This window comes from Myiozetetes cayanensis, unplaced genomic scaffold (assembly GCF_022539395.1).
Source record: "Myiozetetes cayanensis isolate MyiCay16 unplaced genomic scaffold, myiCay2020 scf9, whole genome shotgun sequence".
NCBI classification, from domain to species: Eukaryota; Metazoa; Chordata; class Aves; order Passeriformes; family Tyrannidae; genus Myiozetetes; species Myiozetetes cayanensis.
The window spans coordinates 16,749,582-16,770,554 of record NW_026088185.1 but is presented as its reverse complement, the minus strand read 5'-3'; the positions used below and the strand labels follow the sequence as shown (position 1 = coordinate 16,770,554).

The window sequence follows — 20,973 nt, the reverse complement described above, 5'->3', positions numbered from 1 at the left end:
TAACTGGCAAGACAAAGCCAATGAACATTTATTGTTCTGGAGATATTGGCACAAAAGCAAGACACTTTTCAGTGGCAAATACAACCCATTTTTCTCCTGAGGGAGGGGACTATTTGGTTTATAACTACGGATCTAGCCATGACAAAAATAAAATAAAAATTTCACAGTGGCTCCACTAAAAAGTTCTGCTTTTAGTCTAGTTCTCAGGGACTTTGTCTGCTTTTAGTCTAGTTCTCAAGCCACTTTGCTTTTAGGGAGGTCAGTAACTGACCCCCTGTGTACACTGACAGAGTGGGGTAGTTCCAGGGATTTCCTCCACACTCCAGAAGTACAAATCCCACTACAGGGGTGTGTGTGGGCACGTGAGAACACGCACAGATAGGGATGTGGATGCTGCAATCAGTAATGGTGCTAAGCTGGATTTTGTAAGCTAGAGCTACAATTTCCTTTATGCTGTATAAATAATAATATGCTCCTGCTCCCAACAGGGTTGTGTTCTGGATGAGAAAGTGCAGCCCTGCCCTCTTCCCAGGGCTCCTGCCTTGTCTTGAGCCAGCCAAAGCCACAGGGCTCTTCCCTGTAGACCCCAATGCAAGATGCCCCCATGACCCCAGCTGCCTCTGTAAAAATAACCAGCTGCTCCAGCCCTTTCCTTAAAGACAGACTACCAGCCTGCTTGCAAGAGGCAGGATATGACTGCTTGACAAAAGTGGAGCTGCTACCAAGCTGTGTGACACTGAGGCAGGAGATGTCAATCAAACACTATGATAAAAGCTACCCAGAAAGCTAAGAAATGAGCTCTTTTCACTCCTAAATCTGACTGTGGTGAGGAAAACAGTTCCCCACCACCACGAGTTCAAGCTGAGGTATCAGCCTCAGCAATTGTCTCCTTGCTTTGTAGCAGCGTCGTTACCACAATCCCATTCTTCGGCTGGAAAACCACCTGCATTAACAGGGGGCCAACTCTAGCCAAACTTGCAAAGTACAGAAGGGGACCAAGAACTGGTAGAGCACATAAGATACCACCTCCCTGCCTCAGGGGCCTGGCAGCCTCACTGTTCCCCAGGCAAAGTGTTCCAGATGATTCCTGAACAAGAAGAGAAGCATCATTAAACACTGGAATTTGTCTCCAGTAAATCCTTCAAAGACTGTCCTTCACAGTTATGCTTTCCATCCACCCTTTCATCTTCCATATTTGGTTTTGGTCCAATCCTATCTTCCTCCCCTCCTGCCAAGAGCCTGGGCCATGGAGGTGGTAAGTTAAGCAGTGAGTTAAAGCAGTGAAAGCATAGGCCTGTGCCAGGTACTCCTCTCCCTGGGAAAGGCAGAAGCAGAGAGACTGGAAGGTCTACTCACACAGTTTAAGTTAACCATCATACCGTTACACATCGCTAAATCAGGTCTAGAGAGATCTGTCCTGCAGCTGTGAGACCTTTGGGAAGAAGAATTGAAACAAGGAGCTCTGCCTAAGGGAGTGACCCTCACACTGGTCAGCAACAGAGAGCCTGTTCCTCAACAGCTCCTCCATCCTGCTCCCACTGAGTCAGCATTTTCTATTCCAGCTAACAGTGTTGTGTTTCTGTGGTGTGTCTTCTTGCTGGCCTGCAGAGAGCTGTGCTGCTGCGACCAAGGCATGACTGACGTTCATTGCAGTGAGGGGTCACTCCAGCAGAAGCCTCTTTACTTGTGACATGTCAAGGCAGACTGTATTCCAAAAAGACCTTAAAAGTAATTTATAAATGCCATGTGCTCTATAGCAGTGATAACAGTCAAAATGTAATGCAAATTGGCAGCTGCATGAATGCCACTCTTTTGGCAAATGCTCTTTTTTACTGATATACTACATTAAAGTATCATAAGAAAACATGCTGTTAAGACTAATCTTCTGAAACCACAAGGGACTGGTGATAATTTATTCCTCATCTGACCCATACTGTTATAAGGATTTCCTCAAATAAAAGGAAAAATAAAAATAAAAGAGAAGGCACATCAAAAAGTTTAACCATACCCTTTTGATGAGGAAATACATAAGTTACAACACCTCCTTTATAATATCAATTAAAGAATCATACTGAGAAAAGCAGTTTTTACAAGCAACCTTTGTATCTTTTTGTAACTGAAAACGTATACACTTAGGGATAATGACAACCATGTAATCTACAAGGTCTTTCTATTATTGTATTTATTAGGTTTTTTAAATTGAATCCTTATGGAATAGGAGCTTTGGCTACTGGTGTAACTTGGGCAAGAGTATGGAAGTTTCTTTTTATGTCTCATTGATATTTTCTTACCTGATGTATAATACTCATTTCACATTAGTCTTGCCTGGCAGTCTAATGCATCTAATATTAGCCTTTTTTGTTCTACACAGTAATTCAATTTGGACTAATTCAATGTATGTTGTAATTGAAAACTGCAGCTCATTAATTTCTAAACACTCTTTGTATTTCAGACTACACCTGCTCCTTTGGCATATTCTCTATTTTGAATCCATCCGCTTCTTCCTGAATAAGCTATGTTGCTATGATACGTGTGCTGTCACAGTTTCTTTCTCAAACATACTTTCAGTCCATAATCATACTTATTTAGCATAAATAAGACTAAGAATGCAAAGTCTCCTAATCCTTCCTCAATTATAATTTGATTCAAACCCATGAGTCAAGGTGAAAACAGTTTTTAACCTGAAGGAATACTACAGCTGACACATGGATATATACAACATTCTTGCAAAATTTATAATGGTGAAAACCTGATTATGGACCACCTCACTGCAAAAAAAAACGATAAAAAAATGGGGTGACCCCCCAGTGCTCACCAGCACTCCTTGTGGACCCTAATTACCAGTTTTGTAGGTCTATGTATGTCCACGGGCATAGCTGCACCAGTGCTGTGGGTCTGGGTCTATGCATTTTATACAATGAAATTAGGCAGATTTGGAGAATGAGGTGGGCTGATCACCCTTCAGATGAGCCTCATGTGGGCTCCCACTACCCTTGCAGAAATCCCTATTTAAATCAAGATTGCTCTGAATCCTGCAATGAATGAAACCAGAGTGGAATTGGCAGTGGAATTATACTCTGCTCCCAAACTAAAATTACCAGTTATTAACAAATTATCAGTTTATTTCCACTCATAAAATCATCCAATCCCTGATCACATAATCAGAAAAGGCTCATTTTACTTCTGTTAACCAGTATTTCAATTTCCTCCTCTCTCCTTTTCCACATACGGTTCATCTTTCCTATTTATTTTCCCTTAGTTTCCTAATTGACATTTTAAAGTGAACATTTTTGTGTAAGGGCAGGAAATATCCCATTTCCCTACAGAAAGCTATGACTGTTAAAAATTCTTGAGACAGGCACTCATGAAACCATCATCTCAAATGGTCAAACACAGCATCTTTGAAACAAATTTAAATAATGACTTGATTTGAAAATGGAATGATTTTGAATGATTCAAAATGGGGCTGGCAATGCAACTCCCCATCATAAATTTGGGCTATGCAGAATATTTACCTTTTGAGGGGGAAGCATTGGCATGTCGACAAGTTATACAACCTCTGTTACACAGGAGAGACTCCAGGGGGTTTTATTTTCCCACCTCCCCCAGCAAGTCTGTGGCTTCTTACAACATAATGTTTAGTTGATGTCTATTTTCAGTTGAAATGCACTAGTCCCAAGTCCCAATCAGTACATTTGGGATTCCAGATGTGTGCAATTTCTGAACAGCAGCTTTTATTGTGAGTATAGGTCACGTCAAAGCTAAAAGACTAAGTTTGGGGTATATTTCTATTACTTAAATTCATTGGAAATGAACAAAATGTTAAACCAGCACATCTGCTTCCTTCTTTCTTTGCATGCTTTTCATCTCATCTTACAGGGCAATTTTTCATTTCTACTGCCACTGTCAACTAGCACTTTAAATGACACTGCTTATTTCTAACACCGAGGTTGTTTGGATTTTCAACAACGAAAATAGCCCAAGAGAATTAACCCATAAGGCCTATAAAGAAAATAATTATCCAGTAAGCTCTCAGCATGATCAGCTTGCTGAGCAGTGAGTCTGCCTTGCGAACGTCAGTGTGGCAGACGTGACTGGAGGCTCCCAGGCACCCAGCTGCAGCACTGTGACCAGCTCTAGCAAGGATTTGGGTGGAGGCTGGAGGGAATGAGAAGTTGTCACTGAAGAGACTGAGCACTTGAAATTCTGTGAAACATAACAACACAGAATACTTTTTGTAATTTTTGTGCATTTGCATTAAACACATCGCTACTTTAATCATCAGCCAATTCACAGAAATGCCTGAATGCAAATGCAATTCACTACCATATTAACTGTAGGAAATGGCTTCAAGACTTTTTCAGCAATGTAAATTCATCAGAAATCTTCTACCAATAAACTATTTGATACATGATAGAAAGCATAGAGCTTTTAAAATATTTTACCATTACATGCAAAATGGAAATTGGGAACATAGCCTTTCATAGTTTCACAGAATTCCTCCAATCCTCTCTCAGGAAAGGTAAAAGCTGCTTGTCTCTAAGTGCTACTAATCTAATTCACAAATTAGGAAACATGAAAAAATTTATTAAATCACATACACATATGACTAAGGCTTAATAGAGGACATTACACTCTGTGATACTAGCTCTAATGTTCCTTAGGCAGCCTATTTCAAACTGCTTAAGCTCTAAGAAAATGCAATAATAATCCCCACTGAACAGCAATATAATCGAAGTGCATTACAATATGAACTTCACTATTAGAAACACATTATCCTGTAATTATCTTGGAAGTTGTATGGAGGAATATCAATACTAAGATGATGAAGATTAGAGCAAGAACTGCTCATCAGCTGATGAACCAGATCTTTCAGCGTGGCAATTCTTACCCTGCTTAAACATTAGGACTGTAGGAACAGTAAATGCCAAAAGCAACACTGTTTCTAACTGCTGATGCTATGCAGAAAAAAGGTTAAATATGGAAAAGTTTTATGTTCTAAAAGTTAATGATCAAAGGAAGACTTTGCAAAACTGTCAAGAGTTGCTGTCTTCACTGATGACAAATGTGACAGGTTTGAAATAATAGGAGCAAGTAGTTTATTGAGCTTAGTAACAAAACTGCTCTCCTTACTTTGTTCAAAGTCAGAAAACATTCAGCTAGAGACTAAAATTAAACATGAGGAGTTTCAGCTGAAAATATATTTTTTCTTGTGAAAGATTAAAAAGAAAGAAACAAGGGCCAGAATAGATCAGCTGTGGCATTAAGCAAAGGATAAACGGTTATTCTTTGTTATTTTTACAGTCTAATACTTCATTTAGGCATTTCTAACTGCTTCTCTTTCTGCTACCACTTCTAAAACAATCATTTCACTCTTCATGAGCCTTAAGGATTTGGTAATCACTTATGAATGGGCAATTACTAGTGGAGCAGATGCGCCTGCCTATCAGGGGATTTTCTAACTGGATGGAGGACGACAGGTGAGATCACCACAGCTTCACGTCCTTTCCATCTTTGTACGGAAGTCAAATGACGTGGATTTGTACTTGTGAGCATGTTAATAGTGACCAGTGTAAAAGGCCTTTCCTGCTACCATCTAGACACATACACACACACACAAAGCAAATGGTAAGGAAAGAAAGGAGTTTATCTGAATAGAGAGAGGGGTAAGCAGAGAAAATCTCTGTTAGTCAGACTCTGAGCACAGGTTTGAACAGGCTACACATTGCTGAAGAAGGTATAAAACACAAGACATATCAGACATTAGTTCACAGCCAAAGGTGCTACCAGCTGCACTTCCCGCAGCCCTGGCTTTTCCTTCGGCCTCTCATGTTCTACTTCTGACCAGACCTGACCCTGCCCAGTTTATGAGATTGGACACAATCGTAGCCCAAGGTGATTATCACCAGCTATACAGTGTCACATTATAAAGTCTAAGTGAGGTAAGAAACTTGTAAATAACAAAATTATCCTTTTATAGGGCTCTTAATTCAACAGTCCAGGCTGTTTCCTGTAGAAGTGATTAGTAATAGAAAATAATTAGGAGATGCCAGATGGGAGGAGGAGTTAGAAAAAAAAGACCCCAAACTCATACAACTAAGGAATGAGAACAACAAATGAGGGAGCTGCCAGTTAGCAACCCACTGCAGTCCCTCACCATCCAGAAAGCCCTTTGCATAAGCAATAAGGGAGAACCACACACCTGCTTTAAAGGCAGCTCGGAGAGAGACCCACCTTCTCCTTTCTTTGGCCACTGCATGCATCATTCAGTTGTGAGAAAGCATAAAAAGTCAAGGGTAACTATAGGGGTTTTTTTTAAAAGCAGGGAAAGAAATTAATAATTTCTTTATATATGTCTATGGGACTTCCCCACTGGACATCTAGACAGTCTTTTTGGAAACCTCAAGTATGAGACCCATTGGGAAGGTAAGAAGACTCCTACAGCATGCTAAGGCTGAAGCCATGATGGCTCTCCATTGCTCTCTGGGAATTGAGCTGGACCTCTGCATTTATATGTCCCATCTACCAAGGTCCTCCAGGATGGGAAAACTCTCTCATCCTGAAGAGCACCCAAAGAAAGCTACCATCTTTGGCTCTGCAAGAGCAAAGGGAGATTTCTTCCTCCCTCCCTGCAAGTCTTGCACTAGCCTATCCCAGTCAAAAAGGCAGGAGACTTCTGACAGTATATGTAAGAGGCTAGGGCTATACAGTAATTTTTGAGGGGCATTGAAACTGTAACCAGATCCAAACCACCGTTAGAAACCCTGAGAAGAACTGTAGTGAGGGCTTCACACTGACTGACCTCACAACATGGAGAAACAGGAACACAGTAGTTTATTCACTGATAATGGTTTCCTTTTATCAGTAACAAGCATTATTCTTCAGAATTAATTGCACAGCAACTGTATTGCTTTACAGCCTTTTTAACAGCTATGTACGCTATTCATCTTACAAAGGCTCAATCAGGCACAGGGCATATGCTGAGGGTAATTACCACGTTTTTGCTGAGGGTCTGATGTGTGAGTCTGAAAGTTTAACCCCCCAGCTGCCTGTCTCAGAATAATTAGATATCAAACTTTCTGAAGATTGTATCTTTGTGTACACATCTCACATGCCAGATCATAAGAGAGCCACACTTGGCTGAGAAAGTAATTTGAAAGGTCATCTCAACAAGCAGCGAAGTGACTCGTACCCATCACACAAGGCTGAAGCAGGATTCTCAACTGTGCTTACCTACACAGCAGAGGAAACACCTCTACAGGAGTCACATAGCAACAGGAGGTGCAGTTTGTGCTTAAAATGCAACCTGACCTAAGGCACTCCTCAGTGTCTGAAGTTTGTGGAGCCCTATTTGTTTTGAACCTTGTCATACTAGATCAGCAACATGCAATCAGGCTACCAACACAAACACATGACTTTTACTTCATGTTAATCCCACACGTTATTGTGTAAGCATTAAATTAATGTGCTTTGAAGGTACAGACAGACAGATCCCCCAACCTTCCCCCCAGAGGCAGGCAGGCAGGCAGGCAGGCAGGCAGGCTCACTGGAATCAGCTGGGATGCCATTTCCATGGCATTAGTAACCTGCAGGAACTAAAAGAGCACAGCTGAGAACCAACCAGAGCTGGTGTCAAGAGAATAAAGAATTTGGCCTGGGAAGTACAGAAGAGCTATGGGATAGTGTTTCGCATTGGAGTTGAGCTACAGGTCCACTTAGAGACCCTCAAAAAACAAATCTTGCTTGCTAATTCATCCTTTTTAAGCATGAGATACTGATAAAAGTAAACTAGATACTCTGTGTCTGACCTGGGGTTTAAATTAATGAAGTGCACGCTTCATTTGGAAGCTCTGAATCTTAAAACCAAGATCAGTTTATATAATTTCTTAGTGAATCAATTTTACTGCCATAATGAACATAAATAATGGCTGAAGTTACTCTTGGTGATTATGAGTAGAAAAATCACCCTGCAGTTTGGAGAAAAGAATTTTCTTTGTGCTGATGTCTGCACGCTGGGCCTCACATGCACTTAACTCTCCTTTCTTGGGTATTAATAAACATAGGGTTAAGTTAAAGACATATATGCCTATAAAAATGCATTGTAACCATTTGCAGTCTTAGATTGAACTGCATGTGCCATATATAAAAACATACATGACACTAGTTCCCCACCACCAGAAATGTTAATGCATAGAAAGGAAAGATGAGGAAGACTAAGGCTGGTGCAAACTCTTCTGAATACTGTGTTGCTGATATGCTGGAGCAGCTACCTAAAAAGTAGGCTTGTCTTTCATCCTGCAAAGAACTTTGTTGGTATTGACAAAATTGTCGGTGCTTTGAAGTCTCTGCTGAAAGATGGGCTAAACCCAGAAGAAATAAATAGAAGTTTCTGCCTTCCACAGAGTTATGTTTTATTTATAAATTACATTAAACTTACAGAGTGATTGTCATGGACACCCGCGCAGGGACTGGAAAGGAACATTGGTGAGAAAAGAGTTGACAATCTCCTCAAGTTAACCCATGGGATTCTTCACTGCTCAGTCTCCTGCATCTTTTAAATGTACTTTAAAGTAAACATTTCTTAGTTGTACTTTTCATAGAATCATAGAATCAACCAGGTTGGAAAAGACCTCCAAGATCATCAAGTCCAACCCTTGATCCAACCCTGGCATGGTTACCAGACCATGGCACTAAGTGCCACATCCAGTCCCATCTTTAAAACCTCCAGGAATGGTGAACCTACCACCTTCCTGGGTAGCCCATTCCAGTGTCTGATTATTCCCTCTGTAAAAAATTTCTTCCTAATATTCAACCTAAACCTCCCCTGGCACAGCTTAAGATCATGCCCTCTTGTCCAACTGCTGGTTGCCTGGGAGAAGAGACCAAGCCCCACCCGGCTACAACCTCCTTTTAGGTAGCTGTAGAGAGGGATGAGGTCTCCCCTGAGACCTCCTCTTCTCCAGACTAAACAACCCGACCTCCCTCAGCCTCTCCTCACAGGACTTGTGCTTGAGTCCCTTTACCAGCCTCGTTGCTCTTCTCTGGACCTGCTCCAGTACCTCAACATCCTTCCTGAACATTATTGCTTCATCACACCCTTGTTATAGCTATGGCTTGTTCAGATGTTGTATACATTATATGTCCATATTTTCTCTTAATTCAAGTAAATGGAAATATTTCAAACAACTTCCAGCATGAAGATTACTTCAAATCTCAAACCACAATTTCCTCCCTGATTATTAAGACCACGTCTTCTTTTTAGCTCCTATCAGTTCCAGAATTGGCATTGCTGGGCACCAAACAGTGCTGTACAAAGCTATCTTCCTCCATCACAGACCTGGAAAGGGTGCCTGTGCTTCTGTGACAGCCTGCTGTAACTTCCTCAGCTACAGTTTCTCATGCCCTTTCACTGAAGATAAAATAAAAAAACTTGGTGAAGGAAGGGTTTAAGGAGATCTTACCACCAGATTTGACTGACAGCAAAAGCAAAAAAGCAGTAGGGTCATTAACAAAAATATCAGTGTCAGTTCAAGGTTGGAAAGTGAGACTGGTCCATCTGCAAACACCCATAAGTATGATCCTTACCTTTGCATGTGGAGTCTATTATGAATCTATTAGAAATTTACACAGAGATTGCATTTAACTCTGTAATCTGGACTATTTTTGGAGGCAGATGTAAAAGCATGTTTTCTAGTAAAATGATTCACATTTCCAGATTTCTTTGCATGGGGTCTGCAGAAAATCACCCTTCATTACTATGGAGGAAAAAATGGTATCAGCACTAAGGTCATTGAAAACAGAAAAAAGATTGCCTTTGTTGGTTGTGTTGGGTGACTGGTGCCACAAACCTTCTCTCAAGTCCTTCCGTCTATAGGAATTGAATTGAGTGTAGTACAGTCTAAAAGGGGATTTAATTGGTTTGTAACCACTGAAGTTTTGTGAAGAAATAGTATACATCACCAAAGTAAACATGAATAAATGTGATTCAGTTGCTATCCTAATATTAACCTCAGCATTTCATTCTGAAATACAGGATAACTCATAACTAATGATTTCATTTTCTTGTAACAAATATTAAATCTTGAATCAATCACGCATATAACTTCTTACATTAATATAAAGAAATCAAATGCATGTCAAAATAAAAAAACCCCAAAACACATTTTGCAGGGCCTTAAAGAAGGACTTTGATATAGGTACGTAGATATTCACTAATTTCTGAGACCTACCATTTTTATAAGGTATTTAACTGAATCAAGTCATCTGCTCTAAGGTCATAATTACATTTGAGTGTGGAGAATGTTCAGAGATCCATCAGCATTCAAGGCACAGGAGGAATACTAAATCTTATGATACTCGGCTTTATTTCCGCTTCCACACTAGGCCATACAGATTGAGTCCACATGGGAAGCCCTCTTTCAAATTAATCTTAGCCCTCTCTTAACACACAGACCACGAAGGCTCCACAATTGAGTTCTGAACAATCTGCAGACTGTTTTGGGAACCAGCATTACCTTTTTAGCCCAGCAGCTAAAATGTCTATTCGGGGCACTCAAGCATGACAAGCATTCTCCTGTTTTTAATCTCCACTCCTCCAGTTATCTCTCACTGTTTATCAATTCCTTTACAGATTATGGAAAACATTAAATCATAAACCAGGAATTTTAATTTTTAATATATACTTGTATATGGTATGCAGTCATATTCCTTCTCATGATCAGTGAAGTATATGCTGTACAGTGGTTAGCTATTCTCATGCTTTTCCTATTAAAAACTGCATCATAAATCACACCACAGTATGGTCTCTTGCAGGACTCAGGAGTATTGCCATTTGTGTCCTACCATCCTTATCTAATGATTGCATAATTTTTGTCTTTTCATCTCTTATGGTCTTTAAACCTTTCCCCTTTACTAAGGCTCAGGTATTGCATATGAAACGTGTCACCCAAAACACATGCTGAATTCCTCTACTATGCATTAATTGCAGGAAAGAGTGGGGACCAAATAAAGTATTTCTAGGGCATGCTGGGAGGCACCTAACACTAATATGAGGCATTCCCTGCTACTGCCACCCCCAAACTGAAGACTAGGTGAGTGCTCTTTAATATTTCATTCCCAAGCTTGTGATGTGCTCTCTAGCTGCCCAGTTGCCATGGCAGAAAGTGAAACTCATTCCCACCAGCTGTTCCCCAGGCTGTGACTGTGTCTTTGTGTCTCTCCTTCTGAAGGGCTTATATTTCATACACCACCCACAAATGACTGGGCAACAGTTACAGGCACAAAGTTTGGATTCGTATCTGAAAGCCTCTGCAAATCCAGGAACATATTTAGGCTCAGGACCACCAGTGTTAAAGACCCAGGCTTCTTTCTCTCTTTACAGAGCAGGAGACATACTGTGTAGGGAGAAGCTGTGCAACTACAGTATAGAACTGATAAAAGATGCATTAATTGTCAAATACTGTACACCCTGCAGAATTTTCATCCTCACCATGGGGCTAATGGGCACACAGATTTTGCTGTTTGGATCATAATACAATGCTGTTGGGTTTTTTTTTTGACTTTTTGAACAATTTTCTTTGTATTAATTGAGATTCAATGGTACTCTCTTCATAATGGACAACAGGAATCACTCTGCCATCCCTCCCACCAAAAAGAAAAAAAAAAACACTTGACCTATTTATAAATGTCTGCTTGTTCCAAACGCTGAGATTGCTTCTGGGATCAGGTGTTGGTCATGGGGTTGAAGGCCTTACTCTCCTTGGAGATTGCTGGGTGAAAGGACAATGTGTCATTTTCCACCAAAACCCTGAGAGCTGCAAAGGCAGCAAAGATGTCACCTCTGTGCCATTCCACGGTGAGAAAGATCACACTGTACCTTTCCCATGCAGCCATGGGTAGCAATCTCAACTGCATAACGACTCAAAAAGTAAATTGAAATCTCCACAATTAACTATACTGTGATGTCTGTGTGCCTCAGTGTGTCCACATCAACATGGTTCCATGACAAAAAGGCTCAAAAGCTGTGCTTCAGGACAGAAAATACCAGTGCTGTTGAACCATGTTGTGGGTGAAGCCCCTTTAGTTGCTATTAAGTTCCAGACAAAGAGAGTGTGATGTTGTGATTACATGACTAACCTGTCTAAATGATTTTCACCTAAAATTTCAATTTTTGAGAAATATTCAATAGTCCTTGAGCTATTTAATGAAAAATATTTCAAAATAGTATGTATACCTTGTTGGTGACATAACACAATGCAATCTACAGATAAAACAGCATTCTTCAATACTAATCTTTGAAATTCCTTTACTATGAACACTTTTTCATCAATTTTAAAAATGTTGTAAGAGAACAGAGTTCAGTTGTCACCTGAAAGTTTATAAATGCAGGAAGAGTTAATTTTACCAAAGAAATCCAAAGCAGTGACTTCCAGAAGTCTTACAGAAGATTTTTACCCAGGCTTTGCATTATAATAAACCATCTATGATAATACGCAAAAAAAATCCTTTTGAAACAGCACACTGAAAGCAGCAGCTGTCAGGAACTGTAAGTGATAACTCACCTCTCTACTACTGGTACCCAACAGGCAAGAAATTGGATATTTAACGTGGCCAGCTAGCTTTAATATCCCCACCAGTATTTCTTTTGTCAAAATGATCTGATAACAGCGAAGATTCATACTCTAAGCTAAGTTAGGTGCTTCATCTCTCAGCAAATTCAGTGCAGAATGACAGATTCTACTGAAGAAGGATCTGAAGGACCAAAGCTACAAGCCTCCTCTCTCTGTGTACTCTCTACAGAGCTTACTTTCACTGTAATAGTCACGTAGGTTGGAAATTGTCAGTCAGACCTTTCCTCCACCTCAAAAAAACTAAAATCACAGACTAATATCTGGTTGGAAAGACAAAGGATCCCAACTAAGGTTAGCATTTCTTCCAAGCACTATATTAGATACCCCTAATATCATTCTGAAGTTTGTGAAATAGGGGAACATATCAGATTATTATACATGCATTAACACCTACACATGTGTAAAAATAACTTTTAAAAAGACCTTCATATGTTAGATTTTCAATAAACAAAGTATTTAATTTAACACAATGGAATTTACATTATGTTTTCTTTTTAACTTTAGTCACTGAAACACAAATTAAATTTTAGGCAGCTGCTTTGTCTGCCCATTACCTTCCCAACCTCCTTTAATATTTTTATGTTCACTGGTTCTAAGATTTCTTTCTTGTTACTTTTGGTTTTTTTGGGTTTTGTTTTTGTTTGTTTGTTTTTAATAATCCAGGACGCAATTACTTTCTCAGCTGATACTGCAACTCTCTGAAGAGAGCAATCCTTCTTTGTAAGTCTGGCTGAGGCCAAAAATACCTCTGTCAGCTTCTGACAGGCTGAACTTAGCCAAGTGAAATGTTTTAACATTTTATCAACTTAATGAACAGTCTTATTTATAATGTGGACAATTTCACTGTCATTGTATGCAGACTACTGAATACATTGTGGAATGCATTTGTTTGGGGAATGCTGAATATAATAGCAAATAACATTTTTGATCAAAATGCAGTTGTCTTATACATTGTAAACAATTTAAAGATTAAGTATTGTTTACCCATTTGAAAAAAAAGAATGGCTTAATGGTAATATCTATAACTGTAAACATACCTGAAGAAAGGAATCTCACAAGGACAAATAACTAACCGCCAAATCATGAAAATTTGCAATATGCAAAAATTACCACTATAAAATTCTATAACCAGGTTAAATAGTAACTTTTAATGTAACACTGGAAATTAATATGTAGACTAAATATCTGCAGATACTTTTAGTATTTTATAGTAAAGTGAGAAGGTTAAAAGTAAGAAGTCTAACAGAAAAAAAGTGTGGGTTAACAATTGCTTACCCTCTTTTCTGCTACCTCATCCTCTCCTGTAGACTCTTTGCCATCATGTTCATCTCTCAGGGTTGGCATATGCTTTTTGTGTGCTGGCTCTCTGTTTAAAGTTGTATATCCTATGTGTTCATAAATTGGATTTATTGTCATCTTGGAAATGTATTCAGCTGCCTTCGTTTCAATATAAAGAGTAATCAATCCATCTGTCACCAGGTCATGGATGGACTCAAAACGTTTCTCCCCAACAAAGTGTTTTCCATCGTAGTAGAGTCTGAAGTTTCTGGTTTGACTTCCAAATCTGCCTCAATGAAATGGGAAAGTGTTTTTTTTTAAAGAACAGTAAGCAGAATAAATAAGAGTAAGCAAGCCTTTGCAAACAATTAAAAACACTTTATCAACTTAGAGCTGTGACTATGCTCTCTCTGGTCCAGCCGAGTGGAGAACCACTACTTAGCACAGATAGGAAGGAGAAATCAACAACAACTGCAGATAGATAGCCAAAACAGTGACTGTCCCAGAAGGAGCTGTTTGTTCTCTTTTTCTTTTAGCCTCTCCATTATCCCACGGAAAAAGTGAAAAATTACTTCACACTCTTTATGGGATTTTTTAGTACATTACTACTACATCACCATAGTCAATTTGCTTGGCTCTGATATGAAGAGTTCTCATAATAGAGTCCTCTATTACCGTTGATCAATATGGAGTTTTGATGCCGTCTCAGACCTCTGTGCCCCTGCTTGCTTGCAGGAAGAGGCCACTCAGGGTTCAGCTGAGCTTCAGTGCCAACAATTACACTGAAGCAGAACTGCTGCCAGAACCAGAGCAGCATAGGACAAAATGGCACAAGGGCAAGCATTCTTTATTCCTGGCCAAAGGCCCAGGACTAACTCTTCAAGCTTTGCACAAAAGTCCTTCTGTATTATGCTTGTTAAGTCCCAAGCTTCAAGCAAATCTTTGTAATATACAGGATATATCACATGAAAGCTATCCAGTGCTGGTCATTCTGCATCTGGGTGGAACAGGATTTAGATACAGGCTCTTAGCAACCATAAGAATACCAATTTTACCTCAACGGTAGCATATTTTCACAAGCTGTACGTAGAATCTGCAACAATTTTCTGCCTCTAAGCAGTTTAAACATGTGAAAACACAACTAGTGTTTGCACTTGACAACAACCAACACACTTCCTGAGGAGAAGATGGAGGCAAGAAGCTGCTTTCACAGCTCACTCCAATGTTCTTCCTCGGTCAGCAGCAAGGGTACTGGGCACCCTTACAAGGTCAGATCTGCCAAATAAGTATTAAAACCTAAATTTGAAAGGATGGATTGCTTTCACTTTACAATCAATTGCTTCATAGGAGATGTTAAGAAACACAGTAAACACTGGTACTTTGCTGAAGTGGCTCCTCAATGGGTCCTTGCCAAACAGCAGAAAGTATTATTAATTTTAGAGCTTGCCTCAGGTAAAGTATTGCACTCTTCTTGAAAAAATGGGCAAAAATACATGATTCTGGGACCTGTATTTTCTTCTCTGTTCTAAATCAAAATACCAAAGTTTCCCATCCCCCTATCAATAGTCTGACAGTGACAGCAATTTCAGAAGCTGTTATTTCTACATAAGACTCAAATATGAGGGGGCTCTCAGGAATCTGCATCCTGCTCAGTAAGGAAAGAGAATACGATGTGTAGAAACTATGTGGGCATTTTACTGCAAATTAATAGTTACTTCCATGCACATTTTTATGCCGCGCAAACCAGAAGTTCATTGAATCAAACTGAAATGCAAGCAATTACAAAATGACAGAAAGAAATAAATTTTTACTTGATCCTAATTTCATCACAAGATGCAGTTCTGAGTGAATACAAGTAATTTAGAAAGCAGAAAGATAATGTCATAGGTTACAGCAGAAGGGGTAGATGTGTTCAGGCTTACTCTTCAGGGCATCTTTATACTCAACACAGTGTGTGGCAAACAAGCTTTGACCACGAGACGTCCTCCTTGTATACCCTTGACTGTCAGAGAAGTCAATATGAGCCAAGAGTGCTCAGCACTTTGCAGTGCCAAAATGGGCAACCTTCACTGTCATCTGCTCAAGTCAGTGGGAATAATGCACACTGAGCACATACAAGCACCTTGATGTTAAACTTCATGGGGAGAACCAAACAAGTTTGAAGGTGAAGAATAATGGGCCTTAAATGACAATATACATTAGAATTACTTTTATGAAGAGATGTAAGTGAACTGCTGCTCTAATCAGTAACATCCGCTCTGACAATACTTAGAGCAGAGTTTTAAAGAAGTTCAAGGTCACTTTCTGCTCTCAGCTTTCTATAAGAAAAAATATTACACTAATCTTATCAAGAGAAGATAAGGCACAGAAAAACATCTCACAGCCTATTACTAAGTGTACATGGTGCCTTGATTTTAGCAACACCTCTTGAAGTCTCAAACTAGTTCTGAAGAACAGGATGACCAAATACAGAGAACAAACGTAAGTTCTTAGAGGGTTAGTCCTCTTTCCATCAGGGTCAGAAGGCATGCACTCCTACCCCAGGTATGTTTTTCTAAGCAGCCACTAAGCTCTACATCTGTTCAGACTGCTGCACATAAAGTGTGTCTTTGAGAGATAATATAAGGAATAGGATTTTCAAGAGATGAATTGTTTGCCTTTATCTAATTTCCCATTTGTTCCATACCAAACTTTTTACTCTTTTTTTTTCTTATTGGATACATTGTGGAGAAACATACTGTTTTTCAAATAGAATCCTATTAGTAGCAAGGAGATAAACCCCCAAATCCCCACCAATCAATGAAACACCAATCTCTTACAGAAACTGCATTGTCAATAGTGTGTCTCAGAATCCTGTTTTATTTCCTTCAAATTAATTTAAGTTTTTTCCTGACCGCACAATGACACGTTTGATCAAATTACAATATAAAACCAAATATACACGTTCAATTGAAAATTATTAATTAAAATTTAATCTTCAGTCCCTTCAGTCTTACTCAAAACTATGGCTTAAATTTTTCCATTACCAAGACTGTTTCATTATGTTTACTTTCTATGACATTCCTGAAGTCTTGTTAATTATATATCACCGTGGCAACTAAGTAGAATCAAGATTTGATATTTCAACTTCCTGATGGTCTCTTCCTAGAGACAAGCACTAGTACCAGCTGGCTTTTGTTTAAGAAGTAGAAAGCAGGACACAGATAAAGTATGTTCTCTTTTGGTTTAAACAGGGGAGCATTAGATGTTTTTCCAAGAAAAAGAAAAAGGCCTCTGACATGTCAAACAGTCTCATTGTGTCCACTGTGCATTTGTTTGCAAGCAGCAGGACTACAGATAAAAGACTTTTTTTATTCCAAGTTGTCTGAAAAGCAATCACTTTGTCTAGTTCCTTTGGCTGCCAGTGGGGCAGAGTGGATAACAACGTGGGAAAATGTATTAAACGGTAGAGCAAATGTGGCCACTAACAAAGGACCGAGAAGTTGAATTAGGTATCGTAACATGAGAGAGACAGGCTTCAGAATCAGCTACCTACCCTGGATGCAGCATTCACTGAAGAAACAAAAGGAAGAAGTGAAGGACCGAGAGCCCATATATACTTTCTTACCATCTGAGAAGATGGATTTTGCAGTCCACATACAGAATTGTACAGTAGCTATTCACCACTTTCACGGGCTATTTTATGATGAGAAGACTTTCTAGACAAAGGCGTTATTTAGAACGTGTAGCTGCAACCAGACCACAAAGTTAATGCCCCTCAGGACTACTCGTGTCCTCCTTAGTTTTAAGTAACTTCATACACTGAACTTGGAAATGGTAAGTCTGAGCCTAAAGGTCACTTGTACTTAATCTTCCCTTGGAGAAAGAGTGCCTTAATGTGCTTTGTGGCCAGAAGGTAGAAGTCTTACTTAAAATCAGGTGCCAGAATTTCAGTTCTAACTTCTGAAAACTCTCAACCAACACTTGTGACTAGAGACTCGACACTCCATAAAAAGCCACAGGAATATAAGCAATCTTGCAATCAGGAATGTCTCCTAATCATGCTGTGTTCTTAGGAATGAAAACAAATTATTCCACAGATCCTCTTTTGGCCCATTTTCTTGTCAAACAAACATATAAGCCTTGCATGCAGCCAACACCTCTACACAGTTATCGCTGAAGGTCTCCAGCTCCTGAGAGCAGCTAATTTTTTTTTTTTAAATTATTTATTGGCAACAACATTTCTGACGATGGCCAGGAATGAGAAATTGTGGAACTTGCCAGCTTTCCAGAGTACCTGCCCGATAAATAACAGTTTTCAAACCTTAGCAGTATTTTACAAGAACACAATATGTATAAATGAAATCAAATGCACTAGGGATTGAAAGTAAAGGTGCATTTTACACAAGTGGGCACAAAAAGTCCTCACTGTCTGATATGGCTGGGAAGGGTGGCAAAATACAGTCACTATGGATAGTTTTCCAGTGCCGTTTGGAAGAGCAGCACCGGTTGGCTGACTGTTGCTTATGAACATGAATAAAGTATAAAGTTATCCTTAAAGCCTGGTAAGATCCATGCACTGGCTCAATGCATGATACTTTAGTTCAGCATGGAAAATGTATGGCATCCTTCAGAACAGCAAACAAATCCCAGACCTGGAACTGCAATGGGTCTATCCCATGCCAATGCAGACACAACCCTCAACTTCCTCTGTCTAATTGGGATCAAATTAAAAAATTTAGAGCTTGTGCTGTGCCACTGACAACAGCATCCCAGCAGTCTCTCTCAACTGAGAGACTTTTACCTGCATCACTGCTCAGACTTCCTTGTCCAAGTGGGAAAACAGTACTGTGCAGATAGTGTGCTACAAATACCAGGCAGTGAGGACCAGAGCAATGGCACTTCCCTGTGGATCATAAGCACTGTCAGGGACAAACCGACTGCTCTAGGGCATTGGCAAAAAACAATGAAGACAAAGTGTTATCAGCCCTTGTTACCCGTAATAGAGTGTTTCACCAAAAAAAAAAATCTAACAAAATAAGAAAAGTATTCTTTTGTCTTGATGTCTTATTTTACTATTAACAGCTGATTTTCACCGTGTCAAACTCTGAACAAATGCCAGCTGATCAAGGAGTATGTATGCTATTAATATGCAGTCAGATCACTTAAGATAACTGCTACCATTCTTGATCAATGATAAGCATTTGAAAATAACCTGTTTGCCTCAAACAGATGCATTACCTCTCCTTAGTACTGTGCTTACAAGCCCTATTCCATTTAAACTTGATATAAATTGCTGGGATTGATTTGATGATTGTATCAGAATCAATACCAGTGTTTTGGGCAATGTTTTACTGCCTTTTCCACCTTATGAAAGTTCTGTACTTCCTGCAAAAAGACTCACCGTGGTTAGAGGTTGAGACATATTTGAATTCTATATACATGTGGGAATGTATTAAAAGCCTGGTATCTTCTCTTTAATTGAAAGTATTTGGAAACCTATGCCCATTAGTCTGGAATAAATACCTTCAGGAAACATTACTAGCAGGAATGTTAGTAAACTTTCACAGTTTCATATTAAGTAAATAGTTACAGATCTTTACCAACCTTTTTAAAGAAATGTTATTCAAGAGGTAATTTTACAGTGTGACTTCATGTTACTAAGAGCTTTCATATTACTGTGTTTCAGTTCTTCTAAATTAAGGTATCAGCCCTCACCAGTGTCTGCTCAGTGAACTTCAAAATGCAATGCAAAAAGTGTATGCAAATTTTACTCTATGTATAAAGTTTTCATTTTAGGTCATATATGATACTTTTTTCTGGTATATATAGAAGTAGAACAACATTGAAAATGCAATGGAAATTCCACTGCAACTGTGTACTGTGGAGAGAGAACTGCCACAGTATAATGCTCAAACATGTTCATTTTTATTATTTCACTTAGAGCAGCTTTTCTTACAAGTACTTCAGTTCACAGAGACACAGAATGGTTTGGGTCGGACCTTTAAAGGTCAGCTAGTCCAATACCCCTACAATACACAGTGACATCTTAACCTAGACCAGGATGGTCTAGGTTAGAGCACCGTCCAATGAATGTTTCCAGGGATGGGGCATCTGCCACCTCTCTGGGCAACCTGTTCCAGTGTTTCACCAACCCCATAATAAAAAATTTCTTTTTTTTTATATCTACTTAAATCTTCCCTCTTTTAGTTTAGAAGTTACTCATGACTGTTATATTTCTGTTTTGCTTCTATAGACTTTCTCACATTAAAAGCAACTTTCTCTTAATTTGTCTTCCTAAAACAATATGCATATTTTAATTCAGTATAGCAAGGAAACCTGAGTGGAAGACATCAAGTTAAAACTCAAAGAAGTGAATGTCCTTATCATAAAATAGTTTTGCAAGAGCAAAAGGAGTTTTTGGAGAGCAGAGTGGAGAAACATTGGTTTTGTTGTTATTCCTGGTTTTTTGATTTTTTTTTATGTACACAGCAGGTTGTTGTTCAAGGTCTCAAAACAAACAAACAAACAAACAACAAAACCCTAGATTAAAAATACCTACAGTAAGATCTGTGTTCCAGAGAGATTTTGTCAAATCAGATTTGCCTTAAGCCACTGTTAATTTCAAACTTATAGTGAAGGTTTACTTAACTTACTTAAAGCAATTACAGCATTTGCTGCTCACTTAGCTTGTTTTCTCAATGTGTTCTATCTCTGATCTTCTGGTACCCATTCGTTACAGTTTTGCAAACAGTGAGATTCACCAGTATACTCGTCCTGCTCTCTAAAATGGTTTTTCCTCAAAGCTGCCTTCCTTAACAATAAACAAGCATAATAATGTAAAACAAAATGGTTCCTGCATATATAGCATACACTGTTAGAACTTTTGGGGCTACTAACAGTTCATCAGTGAAGATTGATAGCTTTTTTACTATTATATTCTGTTTTTCTAGAATACAATTTCTTCCTTCGTGTAAGCGCTAGCAATAGCTAGGGCAGATGCCAATTTATTACTGAAATTTATTACTAAAACTGTTAGAGTTCATTTACACATCTCAAGATATAAAAGAAAAAAATTAGCTTGATT

The 20,973-nt window shown here is 39.0% G+C and overlaps 1 protein-coding gene across 1 annotated transcript in view; it reads right to left on the bottom strand.

The window, feature by feature from the left end:
- CHN1 (chimerin 1) overlaps positions 1 to 20,973 on the bottom strand; it is a 97,327-nt gene that overhangs the window by 37,058 nt on the left and 39,296 nt on the right. The window contains exon 6 of the mRNA XM_050340157.1: positions 13,905 to 14,193. Within this exon, the coding sequence (XP_050196114.1) occupies positions 13,905 to 14,193 (289 nt within the window). The remainder of the gene's footprint in view (positions 1 to 13,904; positions 14,194 to 20,973) is intronic.